This window comes from Bos mutus, chromosome 1 (assembly GCF_027580195.1).
Source record: "Bos mutus isolate GX-2022 chromosome 1, NWIPB_WYAK_1.1, whole genome shotgun sequence".
In the NCBI taxonomy this organism is placed as follows: Eukaryota; Metazoa; Chordata; class Mammalia; order Artiodactyla; family Bovidae; genus Bos; species Bos mutus.
Genome location: NC_091617.1, coordinates 115534709 through 115553631, shown reverse-complemented (window position 1 = coordinate 115553631; position 18923 = coordinate 115534709). Strand labels below are relative to the sequence as shown.

The following is an 18923-nucleotide window of genomic DNA, read 5'->3' as shown; positions in this document are numbered from 1 at the left end:
AGATTCTTTAGGAAGCAAAGGAAGAGTGAAGAGCTAGAAAAGATCTGTAGATCTTACCTTGTTTACCTCCAAGCCAAAAAAGGGCATGGGCATTTTAGACCACTTAGGAATCTCAAGGTTCTAACTCACATAAATAATTTTTTGTTCTTTTCTTGTGTAAAAGTGATAATTTACATATGTTGTCCCCACTAAGAAGCACAGCAGTATGTTTCAGGGACTTTGGATGATGCTGTGAGCGAGCAGATTCGAGAACTGTCATGTAAAGATCTGGTTGATTTAATGACTCCCTGGCTTAGTGTTTGGAGGATTGAGCGCTACTTGGATAGGTCAGGGTGATCCTTGTATGCTCTGGATGGCCACACTGCCCTGACATGTGCTCTCCTAGACTAGGGAGCTTGGGGTATTTTTCTGTGGAAGCAGTGACAGATTTTTTTTCTTGGGTTCCAGAGTCACTGCAGGCGGAGACTGCAGTAACAAAATTAAAAGATGCTTGCTCCTTGGAAGAAAAGTTGTGACAGACCTCGACAGTGTATTATAAAGCAGAGACATCACTTTGCCGACAAAGGTCTATCTAGCCCAAGCTGTGGTTTTTCTAGTAGTTATGTATGGATGTGAGAGTTGGACAATGAAGGTTGAACGCCGAAGAGTTGATGCTTTTGAATTGTGGTGCTGGAGGAGACTCTTGAGATTCCCTTGGACAGAAAAGAGATCAAACCAGTCAATCCCAAAGGAAATCAACCTTGAATATTCACTGGCTGACTGATGCTGAAGCTTAAGCTCCAATACTTTGGCCAGCTGATGTGAAGAGCTGACTCATTGGAAAAGACCCTGATGCTGGGAAAGACTGAGGGCAGGAGGAGAAAGAGGCAACAGAGGATGAGATGGTTGGATGGCATCATTGATACAATGGACATGAGTCTGAGCAAACTCCACAAGACCGTGAAAGACAAGGAAGCTTGGCATGCTGCAGTTCATGGTGTCGCAAAAGTCAGACACGACTCAGCGACTGAACAACAATAAGCAAATAGAGATATAATTACACTTAGTAAATTAATCAGCTAGAATCTCAGAGTATCATCATGGTACCCACACTGGAATGTTACATTCTTGTTGAAGCTGTTATATATAGATACCATAGTAGATACTTTCAGAAATTTATGTTTGGTCCATGTATGTGTGGTCAGTCACCTTAGGAGAGGCCAAAGTTTCTTAACTGCCCTCAAGTGATTTTATATGTGGGGATCAGAGAAAAATGCTTCACCATCTGATGTATGCATTCATTTCAGAATCTCACTAACAAGTCTTAATAAAGATTATCCTTTTGTTTTCTTATTGGGGTGAATTTAAGAGGCTGTATGTCCTTAAAGAATAAGCACCAAATGAAATTTTAAGTATTTTCATTCTTGATATCACATATGAAGGCATCTTATCATCATGGAGAAAACCCTGGGCTCTGGAGGCAGGCTCACGTAGGCGCTAAGGGCTTGGCCATGTTTAACCGGGTGAGTTTGCTAAGCTGCCTAGGCTCTCTGAGCCTGACTTTTCGTACCTGGAGAAAATGGGGACTAAGTTCCCTCCCTGCAGAGTTCCTGTGAGAAAATGGAGATATGAATAAGAAGCCTAGTCCCTGGCATATAATAGGTGCCTAATAAGTGTTGGTGTTTTCCCTCTTAAGCTAAATGTTTATACCTTTTTTTCCTGCGAGAAATATCTGTGCTTCTTTCCAAGAACATTAAAATTGGTTTTACATTACTATATTTTAACACTTTAAAAAAAATGAGAACATCTAGAATATAAAATGATACTAAAATATCCTAGAATAAATCCTATTTCTTTATAATTAGTAAGTCCTGGAGAAAACCAGGGGATGGTCAGAAGTTAGTCCTCTTTCTATGATTAATACTGCACACTTCTGTGAAGTGACTTCTGCTGCCAAAACAAAATACATATAGCTGCTTTTAGGAATATAGTTTCCCCAGGCGAAAACATGTATTAAATTAAGGCTGGTGAACAGATGTTAATTGGTTTTATTTTATATTGCAGTTGGTTAGAATTGCATTTGATATTAACTTATTATAAAATTTAATTGGTTCTATTGGTTATTAGAGTCATAAAAGATAACCAAATTCTTCCCTTGCATACTTGGCTAAATAGGCAATTTTTAGGTCCCTCTGAAGGAATATCATTAAAAAGTCATGAAGATGTATATGCCATTTGTATGTATGTATGTACCACGTGTTCTCTTAATCGATGGGCACAGGATGAGGCAAGTATGTGGTTTCAGATTTCACACTTAAGAAACTCATGCCTTTTACTCTAAAGGGGCCTTTGTATCCTGGAGTGTACAGGAAAGCTGTCTCAGATTCTCTCTGATGAGCAGACCATTGAATATTTTGACTTGTGTGTATGTATGTCTTATCATCTGGGATAGCTGTAGTCTTCTTTGGAAGAAATAGTAAGTGTGACAATCTCTAGTGTCAATAGGAAATTGATGAGAAATAGTATTTAACACCATTTGGAATCTGCAAGTGCTGTTCTCACGTACGGTTTGGTGTCATGGTTTTTTGGGGTTATGAACCAAGAGCTCGAATCCCACCCTTGCTGTTATGATCAAGAGCCACCTCGGCTTTGTTTTCCAGGGCCAGCCAGGGGACCAGGCTGCTCTCTTTGCTGCTCAGGCACGGCCCTCCCCTCAGCTCCCCCAGTATCCAGGACTGCAGCAAGCACAGGTACCCATGTTTGCTTTGTAGATGCTACTGGGATTTTTAATGCTCTTTATTTGAAGGGGGGAACCAAGTAAGTAGGGTATCAGTTCCCTTATGGGGTATGGAACTTAGTCACATCTTCTGCCTATAGATTATAATTGACATTTCACAGAAATCTTTACCAGTGATTACTAAACAAGTCCGGGGGTTGATTAAAGGGCATAAAACATTTTAGGAAATTGTTAGAATTAGAAATGAATTAGAAATATCAATTCATAACTTTATGTTAATAATGATGATGGATATTGAAATGGTTATTAGTCCTATAGTACTTACATTGTAATACATAATGATGTAATTTATGATGGAATTTTATGATATTCAAAGATAACTTCGAAGAGGAATCATGGTAGAATAAGAAGAAAATCGACCTTGGCATCACACCTTGACAAAATTCCTGACAACCTCTAAGCTGTGTAACATTGTGAGAGTTACTCTAAGTCTTGATTTTTGTCTCCGTAAAATAGAAATGAACATTGTGGGGATTTAAGACCACCTATAGAACTAGTGAAACACTAGATACACGGTAGTTATTCAGCAAATGATAGGTTTGCCTTAATATAATGCAAATCTTGAGCTATTTTTTTTTTCTAACAGTTTTTTTCATTTCTGCCTCCACATCCTTTTACTCTACCCTTCTCATAATCAGGAAGCCAGGGATGTTGGCAAGACCTCTAGTTGGGGCCAGCAGTTCACACTGTGTCCACAGCTGAAAGGAAGGCTGAGATTGGCCTTCATGGGCACCAAGCCCCATGGCAGGCTGCATCCCTGCATGCTGTCTGCAGGAAAGTCATTGTCCATCACTCTATCTTCCAAGTCAGCCACTCAGCTACCTCGAAATGTGGTATTTAGAGGACCCGGAGAGTGGTCCTCTTCTACTTTAATCAGCACTCTGTTCTGTATATTATAGATGGTGATCCAGCAGAACCTAAAGCTTTTCATTTACATCAGGTGTCAAGATTTGAAGAAACAGCCACTATATAATGTTGAATGGAGAAATTGAATATCCTGATGGTATTATAGAGTGCTGAGACAGGCTACTGTCCAACCAGAACTCAAGGGTATCAAATAGTCACTAGTGACACCCTCATTGGGCTTTCATGGTGGCTCAGACTACCAGTAAAGAATCTGCCTGCAATGCAGGAGACCCAGGTTCAATCCCTGAGTTGGAAAGATCCCCTGGAGAAGGGAATGGCAACCCACTCCAGTATTCCTGCCTGGAGAATCCCATGGACAGAGGAGCCTGGCAGGCTGCAGTCCATGGGGTCACAAAGAGTCAGACACAACTGAGCAACTAACACTTTCACTTTCAGTGATACCCTCATTCTCTGGTTAATTGACTTTTCTTCTTTTTTGTTAACTGGTTTGTTACTACAGGCAAATTCATTAGGCCCAAGGAAGTGTAGTTACATACCATACTAGGAAAGTGTACTCCATTATTTTTATTTGCCTTGAGTATGTGTAGCTTTTCTGAAACAGCATTAATGATGCTTGAACTCTGTTGAACACTGATATCATGTGTGCACTAGAGGTATGCATGCTTGCCTGATTATTTCTATGCAGAAACATGCCTTTCCTTTCCTGAAAACAAGCATCTGAGCTTAAAAATGATTGCTTAACCAAATGAGGATTCATGTTTTGTAATTGAACTTTCTGGTGAATCAGTACACAAGTTCATCCTATAATTTTCTGACTCTTCTTTTGGCCTCCAGAGTAGTCTTCCTCATATTTTGAGTTAAAAGAGCCTTGGAGAACAGCACATCTCAGGGAGCTCCTCCTGGCTTTGTTTTTGCCCTGTGTGTCTTAGTGATAGGAAAGCTGGTAAATGGAAACGTTGACTTCTTCCCTTGTGCCTGCCTGCAGACCATGCCCCAGGGCTACACAATGTATGGAACCCAGATGCCTTTGCAGCAGACCCCTCAGCAGCAGGCTGGCAGCGTGGTCCTGTCTCCTACCTATAATTCCAGAACCTATCCGGCCGCTCACTCCAACCCAGCGCTCATGGAAAGACTCAGACAGATGCAGCAGCCGCCGAGCGGCTACGTTCAGCAGCAGGCGTCACCATACCTGCATCCCCTGACCGGCTCCCAGAGGTGATGCATGTGGAAATGATTACAGTGGTGGCCACTCAAATCCTGATCTTTACTGTGCTTCCCTTAGGACATGGTGTTTCATAATTGTTCTTATGAGTTTGCATATTTCCACATCGTTTTCATTCTGTCATCTCATTTTTAGCAGCATCCGGATTGTAGTTCAAAAGAAGCAGTGCCTCACCTTGTGTATTTCATTCAAGGCTTGTTGTTTGACTCACATCTCCCTTAGTATTTGTGTAATATTTTTTAGTGATAACACTATGTTAGCTCCAGTGTTCTTTTTTTCCTTCTCTTTTATAAAAAGGTTTTAAATTGTTAAAACCTTTTTTTAATTGATAAAAAAATTGTTGCTTGTCCCTAGCAGTGCCTTACTAGAATATGTTGATTGGCACCTTAAAGCCTGTGATTACAATTCTCATCGTATGTAGCGTGCACAACAGTTCTGTTACATATCTCAGTTTTTACCTTTTCCACTTTAGAAATGGCTGGCAAAACAGGGCCATGAATGTCTCTTACTCAGTTCTTGCTTAGCTGGAAGTTATAGACATAGCGTATTACTGAACTGTCTGTTAGAGTAGCTACTAGCCACGTGGGCTGTTTTAATTTAGACTAATCAAAGTTAAGTTTAAAAATGTTGTTCCTCAGTTCTCAGTCACAGTAGTAACATTTCAAGTGTTCATTAACCACATGTGGCTAACAGGACCAGCTTTGAAGATATGTGATCTGTGCAGTCAGGCAGGACTGTGTGTTTAGAGAGGCCTGTGTGGTCGCTATTAATGCTCTGCTGTCACTCACTTGAAATTCTTACTCATTTTTGATCAGAGAGCCCTGCATTCTTTTTTTGCCCTGAGACCCAGAACTTGTGTAGCCGGTGGCCAGTGGCTGTCTTACTGGACAGCACAGATGCAGTCAGCGTAGAATATTCTGTTGTATGGCATCAGTCTAGGGGAATTGAGTTTCCTGCAGCATGTCGGAATGTTGCTCTCCCATGGACAGCAGCTTTGCTCTTGTGTGTTACCATCAAAGAGTGCAGGTCAACTCCAAGTAATCACTGTTTGGAAAATTGGCACGGTTAATGGCAGCACATTTGGGAACATGAATAAATTTAGAAAACATGCATTATATTTATTTGTCTAGTAAGTGGCAACATACCATACTGCCTAAGAAATTGAACTTCAGAGCCCCAAAGTTCTGAGTTTAAATCCCACCTGTGCCATTTGCTATCTTACTACCTTTGGTAACTACTTCTCTAGCTCTGTTTTCTCACTTTAAAAGTAGGGCTACGAAACTGCTGAACACGAAGGAGGGCTGTAGGGGTAGTAAGCGAAATAACAGATTTCAAATTTTTCCCACAGCGCCTGCTCCAGGTAAAATGCTCGGTTAATGTCACTTATTAGAAACTATCAGAACATTTTTAAAAAGTAGTTTATCCATGTTGCAATCTCACTGTAAGTAGTAAGTATACTTGCTGTCCTTTGTCAGGGGATACCAGGTGTCCCTGAGAATCTAGGAGACCTTAACCGCTGCCCTTTATTGCATTTGAATTGTTCAAAGTGATTATTGACCATGATGGTTTCTTTGTGAGTGTATGTACGGCTCCCACGGCACTGATTAAAAACTTTGACAGCACACTTGGGCCTGAAAACAAGTTTTCTTCTTTACCAGGCTGAATCATCAGTCGCTTCAGCAGAGCCCTCTGGTGGGTGGAGGAATCGATGCGGTGCTGACTTCCGCACATCCAAACCTTCCCTCAGTGCCCTTGTCTCAGGACCCGATGAGACCCAGACAGCCACAGGTTCGACAGCAGCAGAGGCTTCTCCAGGTAGGGGGCTGGGAGTGAGTGATTTGTGGGCAGAATCCTTAGCAGCCTTAAGAAAGAACAGACGCTTCCGACTGTTCTTATATAATTTCCGAGTTCCAAGGAATCCTGTGTATTTGACACTAGGAGCTAAGTTGGTGTCATTTAGTTCCAATTTGGCAGGGGTCTTCCTTCCTCTGTGCATCCACCTGGTTGTAGTAGGCAGGAGAGTACATAATGTAGACATCCCTTTGCTGCTCCCAAAGGTTTGGGAGGGTAACTGGATGCCTTTATCTTAATAGTGTAAGCCTCAGTTTCCCCAGTCACTGCTTAACTATAGACGATGTGATTTGAGTTCAAAATTTCTTGTGTGTGTTTTTCTTTTTTTTTAATTGAGCTGTCCAGAGTTTCCATCATATTTCTAGAGGGGCCTGTAATGCCTGTAAATGTTTTGTTTAACATCTCTAGTCTGATTGGGCTGTGAAGCTGGAGTAACGTAAGGAGGATGTTTCAAAGGGATATTTCATCTTGTCTCTGGTAGTATCCAGACAGTTGTCCCCTTTGCTTGTTCATCATAAATATTTGAGTCTCCTAAGTAAAGAACTCTTCCTCTTGACACATTCTGACTTCTGCCTCCCTTGTTTAGGGAATGCAAGCTATTATGTTTGCCAGTTCCATCTGTCTTTATTATCAGCAAGCTTGTCCTGTGTTATTGGATTGGAAATTGCTTGATGAGTTTATACAGTGGACTCTAACCTTATCAACAATCCAACTTAAGATGCATTGTCCTTTTATGTATTTCTAAGAAAGGAGAAGAAAGCAACACCAGGAATGGGAACTCCAGTAAAACTGGGGTACCCAAGGGTTATAGTCTTCATGTGAGGTCAATGAGAAATAAACCAGTCATGCAGAAAAGGGCAGCAGAGGAACTTTCATGTCTCAACCTTGACACAGATGGTGGGAAGAAAATATTTGAACCATTAGCTGAAATGGGTTTCAGATCTGAATTCAGTATGATCCCAAGAATTCTGGTTGGCAGTGCCATCAGGTGGACAGTTGAAGCCAACACAAGTCTTCAACAAAACTGTGCTTCACAATTATAAGATGCTGTGAATTACATCCCAGTTTTCACCGTTAACATGTGGAAAATTTAGAAAAGGTAATTGATTTCAGGGAGTGTGGCCTACAGATGGCCAGCCCCACTCACGGCATACATATAATCTCCAACGTGGTCAGAAGCCCTCTAATCTTTAGCTTTGTCATAAGTAAAATGGAAATGATTATAGTGCCCACTTGTTACATGTATAGTGAAAATCTAATAAGCAAATACAAGTAAAGCACTTATTTGGTAATACTATTGTTAATATGACTGTTAATACTTGTGGTGATATTTTCTTGAATCACAGTTTCCCCAAGTTCTGAGGATAGGTTTCAGAACTTTCTATGACTGGTGTTTACATTTCCCTCTGTTTTAAAACTTCTCATTTCCAAATCATGGAGGAAAGTTGTTACAGTATTTATTTACCACTTCCTATCTTCCACTAGTATTTTTTACTGCAAATTTTGAGAATCTTTCTTATTGGTTACCGTGTACTTTTTAACCCAATTCACATGATAATGTCCTTCTAATAATTTTTTCATTACCAGCACATTTCTTGGAGATTAGGAAAAATTATTTGTTTCTGTATCCAATTTACATTTATTCCTTTTATGGTGATTAGCTTCCTCCATAAAGAGATAGATTAACAATTACAAAGTTGGGTTGACTTTTCCTGAACAGGCTCGCAGAGAGCCAAATGGAGAATTAGCTTCCTATTGCAGTTGCTGTATTTCTGATCCAACTTGTATTTTTCGTGGTGGAAATGGCCCACCCAGACCTCAGCTCGGATTCCAAATCCCGGACCCTTGTCACTTAGAGAAAAATGCCATCTGACAATAGCCATTGATTACCTTGCCCTAAAGAAGATAATTTGGGAGAGAGTATGCCAACCAAGTGGAAAATGCAGAAGATAAAAAGAAGTCAGGTGCTAACATCATCAGGATGAAGTGTTTGGGTGGAGGAGACTTTAAAGTTCGAGACAAACTGCCTCCTAATATTTTCTGCTCCTCTGTGGTGTCCCACCAGATGGATGTCTAGTTTATATTTCTTTTGTGATTTGGAGCTGTTTTCCAAGAGCCATATATTTGAGCCAACATTCATGGACATAAGCTTACAATTTTATGCTGGTAATTTACACCAGAACTTCTCACATCTAAATCTTCTTTAAAAAAAAAAAAAAAAAAAAAAATTCAGGAGTTCCTTTGGGTGTCATAAGGGATGAAAAGATATCTAGTGAGCAGTCCTTGTCTCACCTGGTAGCATAAGATGGGATCAAATGTGTGGAAGGGCAAATGGCACTAAAGGAATAGAAATGGTTAAGTACAAAGAATGTCCCTGGACGGTGTCAGGTGGTTTAGACTATGATCACTGTGACTACAGTAGAGGATATTCTTAGTGTTGGAGCAGTCTGAGAGTGTGTGGAGGAGCAGACTTGGGTATTGCCCTTGAAGATGAATGATGTGTGGCGAGAAAAATATGGAGGAGGCAGGTGCCTGTCATCTTTGTTAGAACAGAATAATCAGAAGATATATTGGGGAGGAAATTGGAATGATATTGTGTGGTGGTATAGTTGCTCAGTCATGTCTGACTCTTGCAACCCCATGGACTGTAGCCTGCCAGGCTCCTCTGTCCTTGGGATTCTCCAGGCAAGAATACTGGAGTGGGTTGCAATGGCATTCCTTCTCCATGGAATGATATTAACCTCCTACTTTAGCTGTGTAATTATTTTTCTTTCTTTCCAGATGCAGCAGCCCCAGCAGCCCCCCCAGCCTCAGCAGCCTCCCCAGCCTCAGGGGTCCTCGCAGACCCAGAGTCAGACCCTTGGTCTCCAAACAATGCAGCCCCAGCAGCCTCTGGTAAGGCCTAGCATTTCAAAACCAAACATGCGGGTTTCTTCTTCTTTATTCTTTTTTTGCTGGGGTTCTTCAAAGGCAGATTGCATTTTTTCATGTCCCATAAGATTGTTAAGAACTGAAAAAACCTAAATATACCCTGCCAGTTTCCTCCCTAGAACTTTATCAGAGAAGGATTGTGTTATTATTGTAGTCAGTATATTTGTTTTCATGGAAGGTATAAATAAATATTTAGGGTTCTTAGGTCATATAATTTTTCCTCTTCAAATTTCTTCAGACCTCTGCATTCTATGGACTAAATGTTTATATTGAGAAACCAAATTTTTTGTAAACAATGTTAAAATGATAACTTATAATGGGTATGCTTAGAATATTGCTGTACTTGGCTTTGAGTTTCCTTTGAGTAATCCCAAAGAAACGTGAGAGTACTTTCTAAAGTATTATCTTTATTGATGTAAAAGAAACTCCCAATTTTAGCCTGTGTTAGCATTTGCTTCAAGAATTTGCATGGAATTCATGTAATTTTGTGAATTTTTCATGTAATCTTATAATTTGCTTCTGTGACTTTGTAAACCAAATTCTGAAATGTTATGCAGAGTATCAAGCAGCGTGTGCCAAACCTCAATAGTTTTTACTTTTGCCAGTGCCATATTCCTTCTTTATTATTTACCTACTGTTTTTCTTTAAATTGCCTCTTTTCCTATTTCCTTGAACATATTCTAAAAAGAAGCGTTTTATCACTGCTATCAATGGTAGTGGGCACATCACTTGTCATGTGTTGGAAATACCTGTGAAAATAAGCACTTACTCTGCAGGTAATTCAGCCATGGGAGTTGAGTGAATGAGCACCATGACTGAGATAAGCTGTATGACTGCATGTCTCTCACACTTTGGAAAACACTGATGTAGATTCTTTTCCAAGACAGAATTTGAAAGATGGGTGGTTTTTCAGTTTTTAGTAAGAAGGAACAGTGTGGCCAGGGCTCTAGTATATTAGGTGGGATAGAGTGCAGTTAGGTGGGGATGGGCTGATAATGCCCCCATAAGATGGAAATAGGACACCCTGAGGGAATTTAATACACCCCTGCATTGGCCAGTTTGATCTTCATTTTTAAAGAAATCCTTGAAATGTAATAGACCGCAGCCATGAAATTAAAAGACACTTGTTCCTCGGAAGAAAAGCTATGACCAACCTAGACAGCATATTAAAAAGCAGAGACACTAGTTTACCAACAAACGTCCATCTAATCAAAGCTATGGTTTTTCCAGTAGTCATGTATAGATGTGAGAGTTGGACTGTAAAGAAAGCTGAGCACCAAAGAATTGATGCTTTTGAACTGTGGTGTTGAAGAAGACTCTTGAGAGTCCCTTGGACTGCAAGGAGATCCAGTCTATCAATCCTAAAGGAAATCAGTCCTGAATATTCATTGGAAAGACTGATGCTAAAGCTGAAACTCCAATACTTTGACCACCTGATGGGAAGAACTGACTCATTTGAAAGACCCTGATGCTGGGAAGGATTGAAGGCTGGAGGAGAAGGGGACGACAGAGGATGAGATGGTTGAATGGCATCACCGACACAATGGACATGAGTTTGAGTAAGCTCTGGGAGCTGGCAAATGGACAGGGAACCTGGCGTGCTGCAGTCCATGGGGTCTCAAAGAGTCAGACACGACTGAGTGACTGAACTGACTGAAAAAAAAATTTTTATTCTATCACAAAGTTAAAATTATATGACTGGGGTGGAAATTAACTTCAAACTATTTTTGTTATAATTGTTAGTAGAAGGTCCACTTATACAGAACTGAGAGGAGACCCAGGTCCCATATTGTACTAGAATTAAGCATATGGAGGAGCCTGGTAGGCTGCAGTCCATGGGGTTGCTGAGGGTCTGACGCGACTGAGCGACTTCACTTTCACTTTTTCACTTTCATGCATTGGAGAAGGAAATGGCAACCCACTCCAGTGTTCTTGCCTGGAGAATCCCAGGGACAGAGGAGCCTGGTGGGCTGATGTTTATGGGGTCACACACAGTCGGACACGACTGAAGTGACTTAGCAGCAGTAGCAGCATACAGCAAAATTTAGTACCTTTCTACTCTTCTAATAGTTTCATAATGTTTAATAATTTTTTGTGTGTAGAGAACATATATCACACATTCAGGGTTCTAAGTCAGTATTGATATGTTTTAATGCAGCTGGTTGTATTTCACTCACTGGCTTAAGACACTTCTATCCCACTTAGTGGGTCAGTCATGTCAGGCTCATGATTCTTCTCCAGTGTATTCCAAGGAAAATAATTCTAGAGAAACAAACACCTCCATTCACAGTAATCTAAATAGAAAGTAAAATCCACAGTAGGCTTTTTTTTTTTAGCTTTTAAAAAGCTACCTTGAGAAGCACAATGTTTTATTTTGATATTTAGAGCAATACATTATAATCTGCTGCTGCTACTTAGCCGCTTCAGTTGTGTCTGACTCTTTGAGACATCATGGACTGTAGCCCGCCAGGCTCCTCTCTGCATGGGATTCTCCAAGCAAGAGTACTGGAGTGGGTTGCCATGCCCTCGTCCAGCGGATCTTCCCAACCCAGGAACTGAACTCAGGTCTCCTGCATTGCAGGCAGATTCTTTACCACTGAGCCACCCGGGAAGCCCAATACATTATAATTTAGTTGGCAGCTATGCGTACAAAGGCAGATGTGTTGTACATCCTAAGTTTTAAGATGAACTGAGAAACTTATCTCTTAGAGTGATAGACTTCAGATAATTTCCAAATTCGAAGTTATAGGGATGACCAGTGATCTTGGACTTTTGCATTAGTATAATTCTTTTTTGCATGCTTAATTACAGCATGCTTATTTACATATCCTCTTAAGCTTATTAATATAATGCATATTTGTCATTGTGAATAGCTGTGAAGAAGTCGGTCCATTGTACTGCTCTGCTATTACTTGTTTAACCACCCTACCTACTGTTGAACATTTAGATCATTCCTAGTTGCAAATTAGTGATGCTGGGGATATTTTGTTATATATTCCATTGCTCTTTTTTTTTCTTTCCTCTCACAGTGAAAGAAAATAGAAGTATAAGAGAAAGGTTCTAGTTGTATATTTTCAGAAGAGCCATGACAAAGCCTCAGCAATTTTAACACAATGTATTTCTTTTTATCTTTGGGTACAGTTCCTTTTCTTATTAGTTCTAAGATTTATTATAATCATCTCTAGCAGATCCAGTTCTTGTTACTGGCTAGTGTTCTTCCTCTCCTGCTTGTTTGCTTGCTGGTGACAGAGTGGTAAACTGGCTGTTGAAGAGACACCAGCTCTGACTCACTCACAGCTGTCCTTCCTGCAGACTCAGGGGAGAAGGGATGGTGCAAACATGCCACCGCCCTCCTCATGACTTGCCCTCCTGCTGTCTGGTGACATTCCCAAGTCTGCATGTGTATAGTGAGATGTGCAGTGGAGGCCAGCACGGTGCCGAAGGTCGCGGAGCACAGAGGTGATGTGCCAGGCTTGCTTCCTGCCGCCAGATGGCGTAGAATCACTGAAGGCTGTTAGATGTCAGTCTGGGCCCCGGAAAGTGGTGGAAGCCTGGTGAGGTGGTGTTTGTTTGTCAGGGCTGTTGTAGTGATATACCACCACGGGTGTGGCTTGAACAATCAGAAAATTATGGTCTCACCATTCTGGAGGCTAGAAGTGCAAGATCATCGAGTTGGTGGAGCCAGTTTCTCCTGAGAGTCTGAGCCACACCTCTCTCTGAGCTTCTGAATGTTTCCTGGCAATCTTGGGCATTCCTCGGCTTGCAGACACATCACCCAATCTTCCCTTTCATCCTTTCATGACGTTCTCCCTGTGTTTGTGTCCAAATTTCCCTTTTTTAAAAAAAAGACTCTGTTTCCAACTGAAGTCACTTTCTGATGTACTGATGGTTAGGATGCTAGTGAATCTTTTGGGGGGAAAATAATTCAACCCCTAACAGAGGTCAAGAGGAGTAGGAGAAGTATGGGAAGCTTTGAAAGAGGAAATTGAATGCAGGGAACCTCAAAATGCATTTGTATTTGATTTACTGCTTTTGACTACAAGTTCCTTATCAGGCTGTTCCCTTGTTGGCAACAGCAGCTGGGTCATGTGGACAGTCATCATCAACACCCCTGTGGGCAGGCTTGTCATTTCTGTAAGTGTACCTGAGTCAAAACGGACTCACGACAGAACCAGTGCTTTTTCAGAAAGTGTCATCAGAAAATAGAACTTTCCTCTAAGAAAGAAAATAGGAGAAAAGCCCGTGCTTAGAAATTAAATCCGGAGTTGTCGTTTGCTTACTTAAGTCACTTGTCTTCTGTGAAGGAAGAGATCTGGAAAAGAGTGGGTGCCCTTGCTGAAGAATTAGATTTGGCATCTCAGGCTTTGGTCTGTATTATGGTTGTTGATTTGAAAAATACTTTTAAATCTCATGAGTTGTTATGATTAAATTAACTCTGTTAGCAGGCTATGATTTTTTCCTTTAAAGTTGGTTCCAGCTTTTAAGAAGATAATGTTTACACTATCATGCTCTGTAATTTTCATCTTGAACTCAGGTTGCCATAGTTGGGTGGCCAGGAAAGCATGCTAACAGAAAGCTTTGGAAAAATGGCTTTTAAAATTAACTGTTATGTCAATATCATACTGTGTTGAACACTTGCTTTTAAAAATATGTGTAATGGCAGAAATAGATACTTAAATAATTGCATTAACTTTTAATCAAAGACAAGGTTGGAATTATCATATAATTTTCCTCAAGGAGTTCATATGTTCCAGTCAGAAATTTTTTAGAATGCCTCTGGAACTCCAAATTAGCCAGATAATATTACTATTCTTTTCAAGTGAAAAAAATTTGGTCCAGTTTTTAATTGAGCCAGATTGCCTTCCTTTGTATGAATATGGATCCATGCCCCACCCCCGCCCCCCAACCTGAAGGAAAAAGAGAAGTCATACTTATGGAAGGAGGTATGGGGAAGGCGTTCTTGGGAGATTTGTGGTAACAGCACTAATACTTTTGGTTTCTTTTTTTCACTGAGAAGAAAAACTAGTGCAGGTTAAAAAAAAAAAAAAGGCTCAGTGGAAGTTGCTAGTTAGCTTGCAAATACATACATGCTAAATACTCTGAAATCCACCGGCTGCTGATGCTCTCTGTGTTTGCCATCCGGAACGCGTTGTTCCGTCCACATGCTCAAAAGGGGCCTGGGCAGTGCTGCAGGCTGTTCTGCCAGAGCTGGTAGAGAGGAAGGTTTGTGTTCTGTCAGTCAGAGGAAGGCCTGTGTGTCTGTGGAGCCTGTTGGTCGGTAGTGCAGGTTTAAGCTCAGTGTTGCCTTGGTACTTGTCCCTTTGCTCACTGATAGTGGTGTCACAGGTGTCAGGACACAGCTGGCAGGAGGCAAGGACTGTGTTTACACACTTTGGTGTCCTGGAATCCAGAAAAGCACCTGGATTTGGATAACTCATTTGTTGGATGTCATAGCAATGGAGGAGAACACCCAACACATTATTCCCAAGCAAAGGAAAACACACCAGAGATTTGACTCTGCTTCTGCCCTGCCATCTCCAGGGTGCACCCCATCCCCGCTTAGAGGTCAGGAGGTCAGTGGGCCAGCACTCCATCCTGAGGTGGGTGGGGGATGGGCCTGTGGAGGTAAGTTGATTAATTCCAATGTGTATGTGATTAAGATAACCTTGCACCAGAACGCGTCCTTTGTTAGGACAGTCATAGGCCCGGCTGAAAGAAGCGGGGGAGAGGTAGAAAGGAAGACTAGAGTGACACTCTGAAATCTGAAGGTTAAGGAAAAAAGTAAATCAGCACTATGAATGATGTTAATCAAAGGTGATTTTACTTCCGCCACATAGGTTTTTTTCCCCCTCTTTGGAATAACTACTGCAATTTCTTGAATCAACTTAATGGCTAGAACCAGGGCACTCAGGCCCTCGGATTATTCTGCACACGCAGGACTCTGGAAGCCAGCGCCTCCTCGAAGTGTGGTCCTCCTCGGTGCCTCTCTGGTCTCACCCTACCCAACTCCCCTCCTCCACCAGCAGGAAGGTGCAGTCCCAGTGGGGTCCAGGCCTCTGCGCCCACGCTCTTGTCTCCATTCACCCAAGGCCAGGCCTGTGGTACTTGACCCAATCCTCCCACCAGGCAGCTTTCAGTTTGCTGCTGCAAATGGTTTGGAATGTAGTGACACCAACTAGTCAGCTGGTGATGGGTGAGGGAACAAGGATTTGTGAACCACTGGGCACCGCTGGACTCCTTCCTCAGGGCTCCTCCGGTAAAGGCTACGTCCGCACCTGGAGATGGGTTTGGAATGCATCAGGCACTTTCAGGTGAAGGCCAGGTGTGGACCAGGCATGGCTGCAGGCTTTCTGTTCTTATCTTTGATCGGTGCTGACTCTCTCCTTTCTCCCGATGACAGTTCCCCAGGCAAGGCTTGCAGCAGACCCAGCAGCAACAGCAGACGGCTGCCCTGGTGCGGCAGCTCCAGAAGCAGCTTTCCAGTAAGTACGCTCCCTCAGAAACACATGGCTTCCAGGAGGTGGAGCTACACACGCTTGGCCGCTCCTCAAAACAGTCTTCCTCGCTGCTTTCCTGTTTGCTTTAGTCCTGGCTGTCCCTCCTGTGTTCAGTCTTGGTTTGAAGGCTTCTTTTCCTGCAAAAGCCCTTAGTCTTTTCCTTGAGTTCAGCAAAGATGTTTTCCTGTTGCTTCCATCTGAGTCTTGGAATGTTTCTTTCCATCTGGGGGACCCCAAGAAACAATAGGTTCTTTTCTTGCAAAGCTAGATGCCCCCGAGAGCATCTTGGCTGATGCCCTCAAGTGTGTTAGGGGGCAGGTTTGGGGCCCCCAGTTACTATGACTTTACATGTGTTAATTCACTTAATTTCTACACCACCTCATGTTAGTCGCTCAGTTGTATCCGACACTTTGTGACCCCACGGACTGTAGACCGTCAGGCTCCTCTGTCCATGAGATTCTCCAGGCAAGAATACTAGAGTGGGTTGCCATGCCTTCCTCCAGGGGATCTAACCAACCCAGGGACTGAACCTTGGTCTCCCACATTGCAGGCAGATTCTTTACCTGCGATAAGGTATTATTGCTATTCCCATATTACACATGAGAAAACAACTAGAGACCAGGGACACTGACGTGTCTGCCCAAGGTTACTCTGCCAACAGCTGGGACTAAAACTCAGAGTGACTCGTTCCAGAGCCACCTTTTAACCACGGTATAGATTCTGCTGCCTGACATTAGCAGTGGCGCTCGTCTCCTTTGTTGAATAAGGGCGACTGAGCTGAGCTGCCCACTGCACATCTCTAGAGGGCTCCGTTTATGCCATAGTCTGTTTGCATGGGGCCTCTGGATTTGAACAGTCCCACCAGAGTTGTGCGAGCAGTAGCTGTTTCTAAGCCTGTGTCATTTTTTTGAACCTGTGCATGGTTCTTTGTCTGTGTGCATAGACATATGTGCATAGGCATACGCTCGTGTCTCATACACGCAGCCTCTCTCACGTGCATACACTCTTGCCTAGTTCTCTCTGATGTATCTATGGCCATTTCCAGGAAACTGCCCACTTCAAGCTACTTCTCTTTCAACTATTACAATGTCAGTGTTAAAGTAGAATCTCTGATGTACTTTTATGAAGTTTTGAGAACCGTTAATGTTTTATGATACTTAACAGTCCTTTTTAATATTAGTATTTAGGTGGTTCAGGGATAGAGACTTTTGGTGGGCCAGTTACCCACATCCCAAGGCCTTTTGCTGGCAGGTATGGGACTGTGATGTAGAGCTGGCCTCTCTGCAGAATGAATCCAAGGGTGCTGTTAAGACCTGGCCACTCAAGTGTCTGTCTAGTGTTAGACTCCCGGGCCAGTCTGTTCTCCTGTTCCTGAGGCTGGTACTGAAAGCAGTGACACGTGCATACCATCTCTATGTAGCATCATTTTGCATCTGCAATTTTGTTTGAATTTTTTTCTCTCACTAGGTAACCAGCCACAGCAAGGAGTGACTCCCTACGGGCATCCTTCACACTTCTGAGTCTGGAAGAGGACAAAGATACAAACTTTTTTGTTTGCACTGAAAAATAGAAAATCACATTTACTGCATTAGTCATCTTTGGAAATGTCTGTTTTTTCATTTCTTTAAAAGTTTTCCTGTATTTTACGCCACATTTCATACAAAGGTGTTGAAACAAAAAGTAAAGGAAAGGGTGTGGTTTGGTTTCATTTCATTCAACTTGAAAAGTAGGTTTAAAAATGTAGATGTGTGGGCCTACTGCAGGAGGAGTTTGGTAGCAGACTTTTTAAAATTGGTGCTCTTATTGAATCTCGTAGTTATAGAAAGAAGGAATTATGGTGGATTTAAAATATTTATGTATTCATTGATGATGTTTTTTTTTTTTTTTTTTTTGGCAAACTGGGCTGGACCAAACTACTGATTGGAAAGGCATGTCAGATCTTGGCAGGAAGGTGATCCATTTACTCTGCAGTCACCTTTGGTGGTGAAGTGGACATGAATTTGCATTGCTCTAATTTAAAATATTTGTAATTTCATAAGCACTTTATGAACTTTGTTCTTATTTATGTAGGATTTTTCTTTGCTTTTGTTGTGGTCAAAAGGTGCTGAAACAGATTGTTGCTTAGAACTTAAACTTCTTAGACCAAGAACTTAACCCAGGGCTTCTGTGAGAGCCACCCTGAGGTACATGGAAACCCGTTAGGAGTAGCTGTACTAAATTTTTCCATGGCAAGATCATTGACCAGAGTCTTTGTGAAGGTACAGCATGTAAATTCTAAAGGCCGGAATGAACCACAGTGGAATTGATCCAACTGTTTGCCAGATTTGGCAAAAATGACTCTGTCCAGTTCTGGTTCTCCTGAACCTTTATGCCAACTTGAGGGGAAAAAAAATCTCGCAGCTGGCCTGAGATTCCACAGTGCTCAAACTTGACATGGTTTCCAGAGTATGGCCCCCAAGTCCAGAGGGCTCTGGTTTTCATAAGAGATGTATTTGCTGTTTATTTTATATGGTAAGTATTTGCTATTTTGAATTTAATTATTAATGTTGGTGTCTGTCTTGGTTGTGTATTGCATATACTGTATTTATAAATTGGTGCAAAAAGCACAAGTAAAGTAAATTATACATCAAATTTATTATAAAGAAATAGTAACTATTTTAACTTTGTTCAAGTATGTGGTAATTTGCTCCTATTAGAGTAAAAAATACAGTAAATTATTATCAGTTTGTGTAACTTAAGAGTATTCCATATAATATTTTTTTAGACTTAGATGCATAAA

At 41.7% G+C, this 18923-nt stretch overlaps 1 protein-coding gene across 3 annotated transcripts in view; it reads left to right on the top strand.

Annotated features, from left to right (window-relative positions):
- Positions 1-18865, top strand: part of MED12L (mediator complex subunit 12L) — a 361400-nt gene extending 342535 nt beyond the window's left edge. For 2 of the 3 annotated variants that reach the window (XM_070374715.1, XM_070374713.1), the window contains 5 exons: positions 2640-2729; positions 4629-4858; positions 6524-6680; positions 9498-9611; positions 16048-17590. In XM_070374715.1, the coding sequence (XP_070230816.1) occupies positions 2640-2729; positions 4629-4858; positions 6524-6680; positions 9498-9611; positions 16048-16233 (777 nt within the window). In that variant the 3' untranslated portion in view covers positions 16234-17590. Of the gene's footprint in view, positions 1-2639; positions 2730-4628; positions 4859-6523; positions 6681-9497; positions 9612-16047; positions 17591-17611 lie in introns of those variants that run through there. The other variant, XM_070374718.1, reaches the window with a different exon arrangement.
- Positions 18866-18923: the final 58 nt, after the last annotated feature.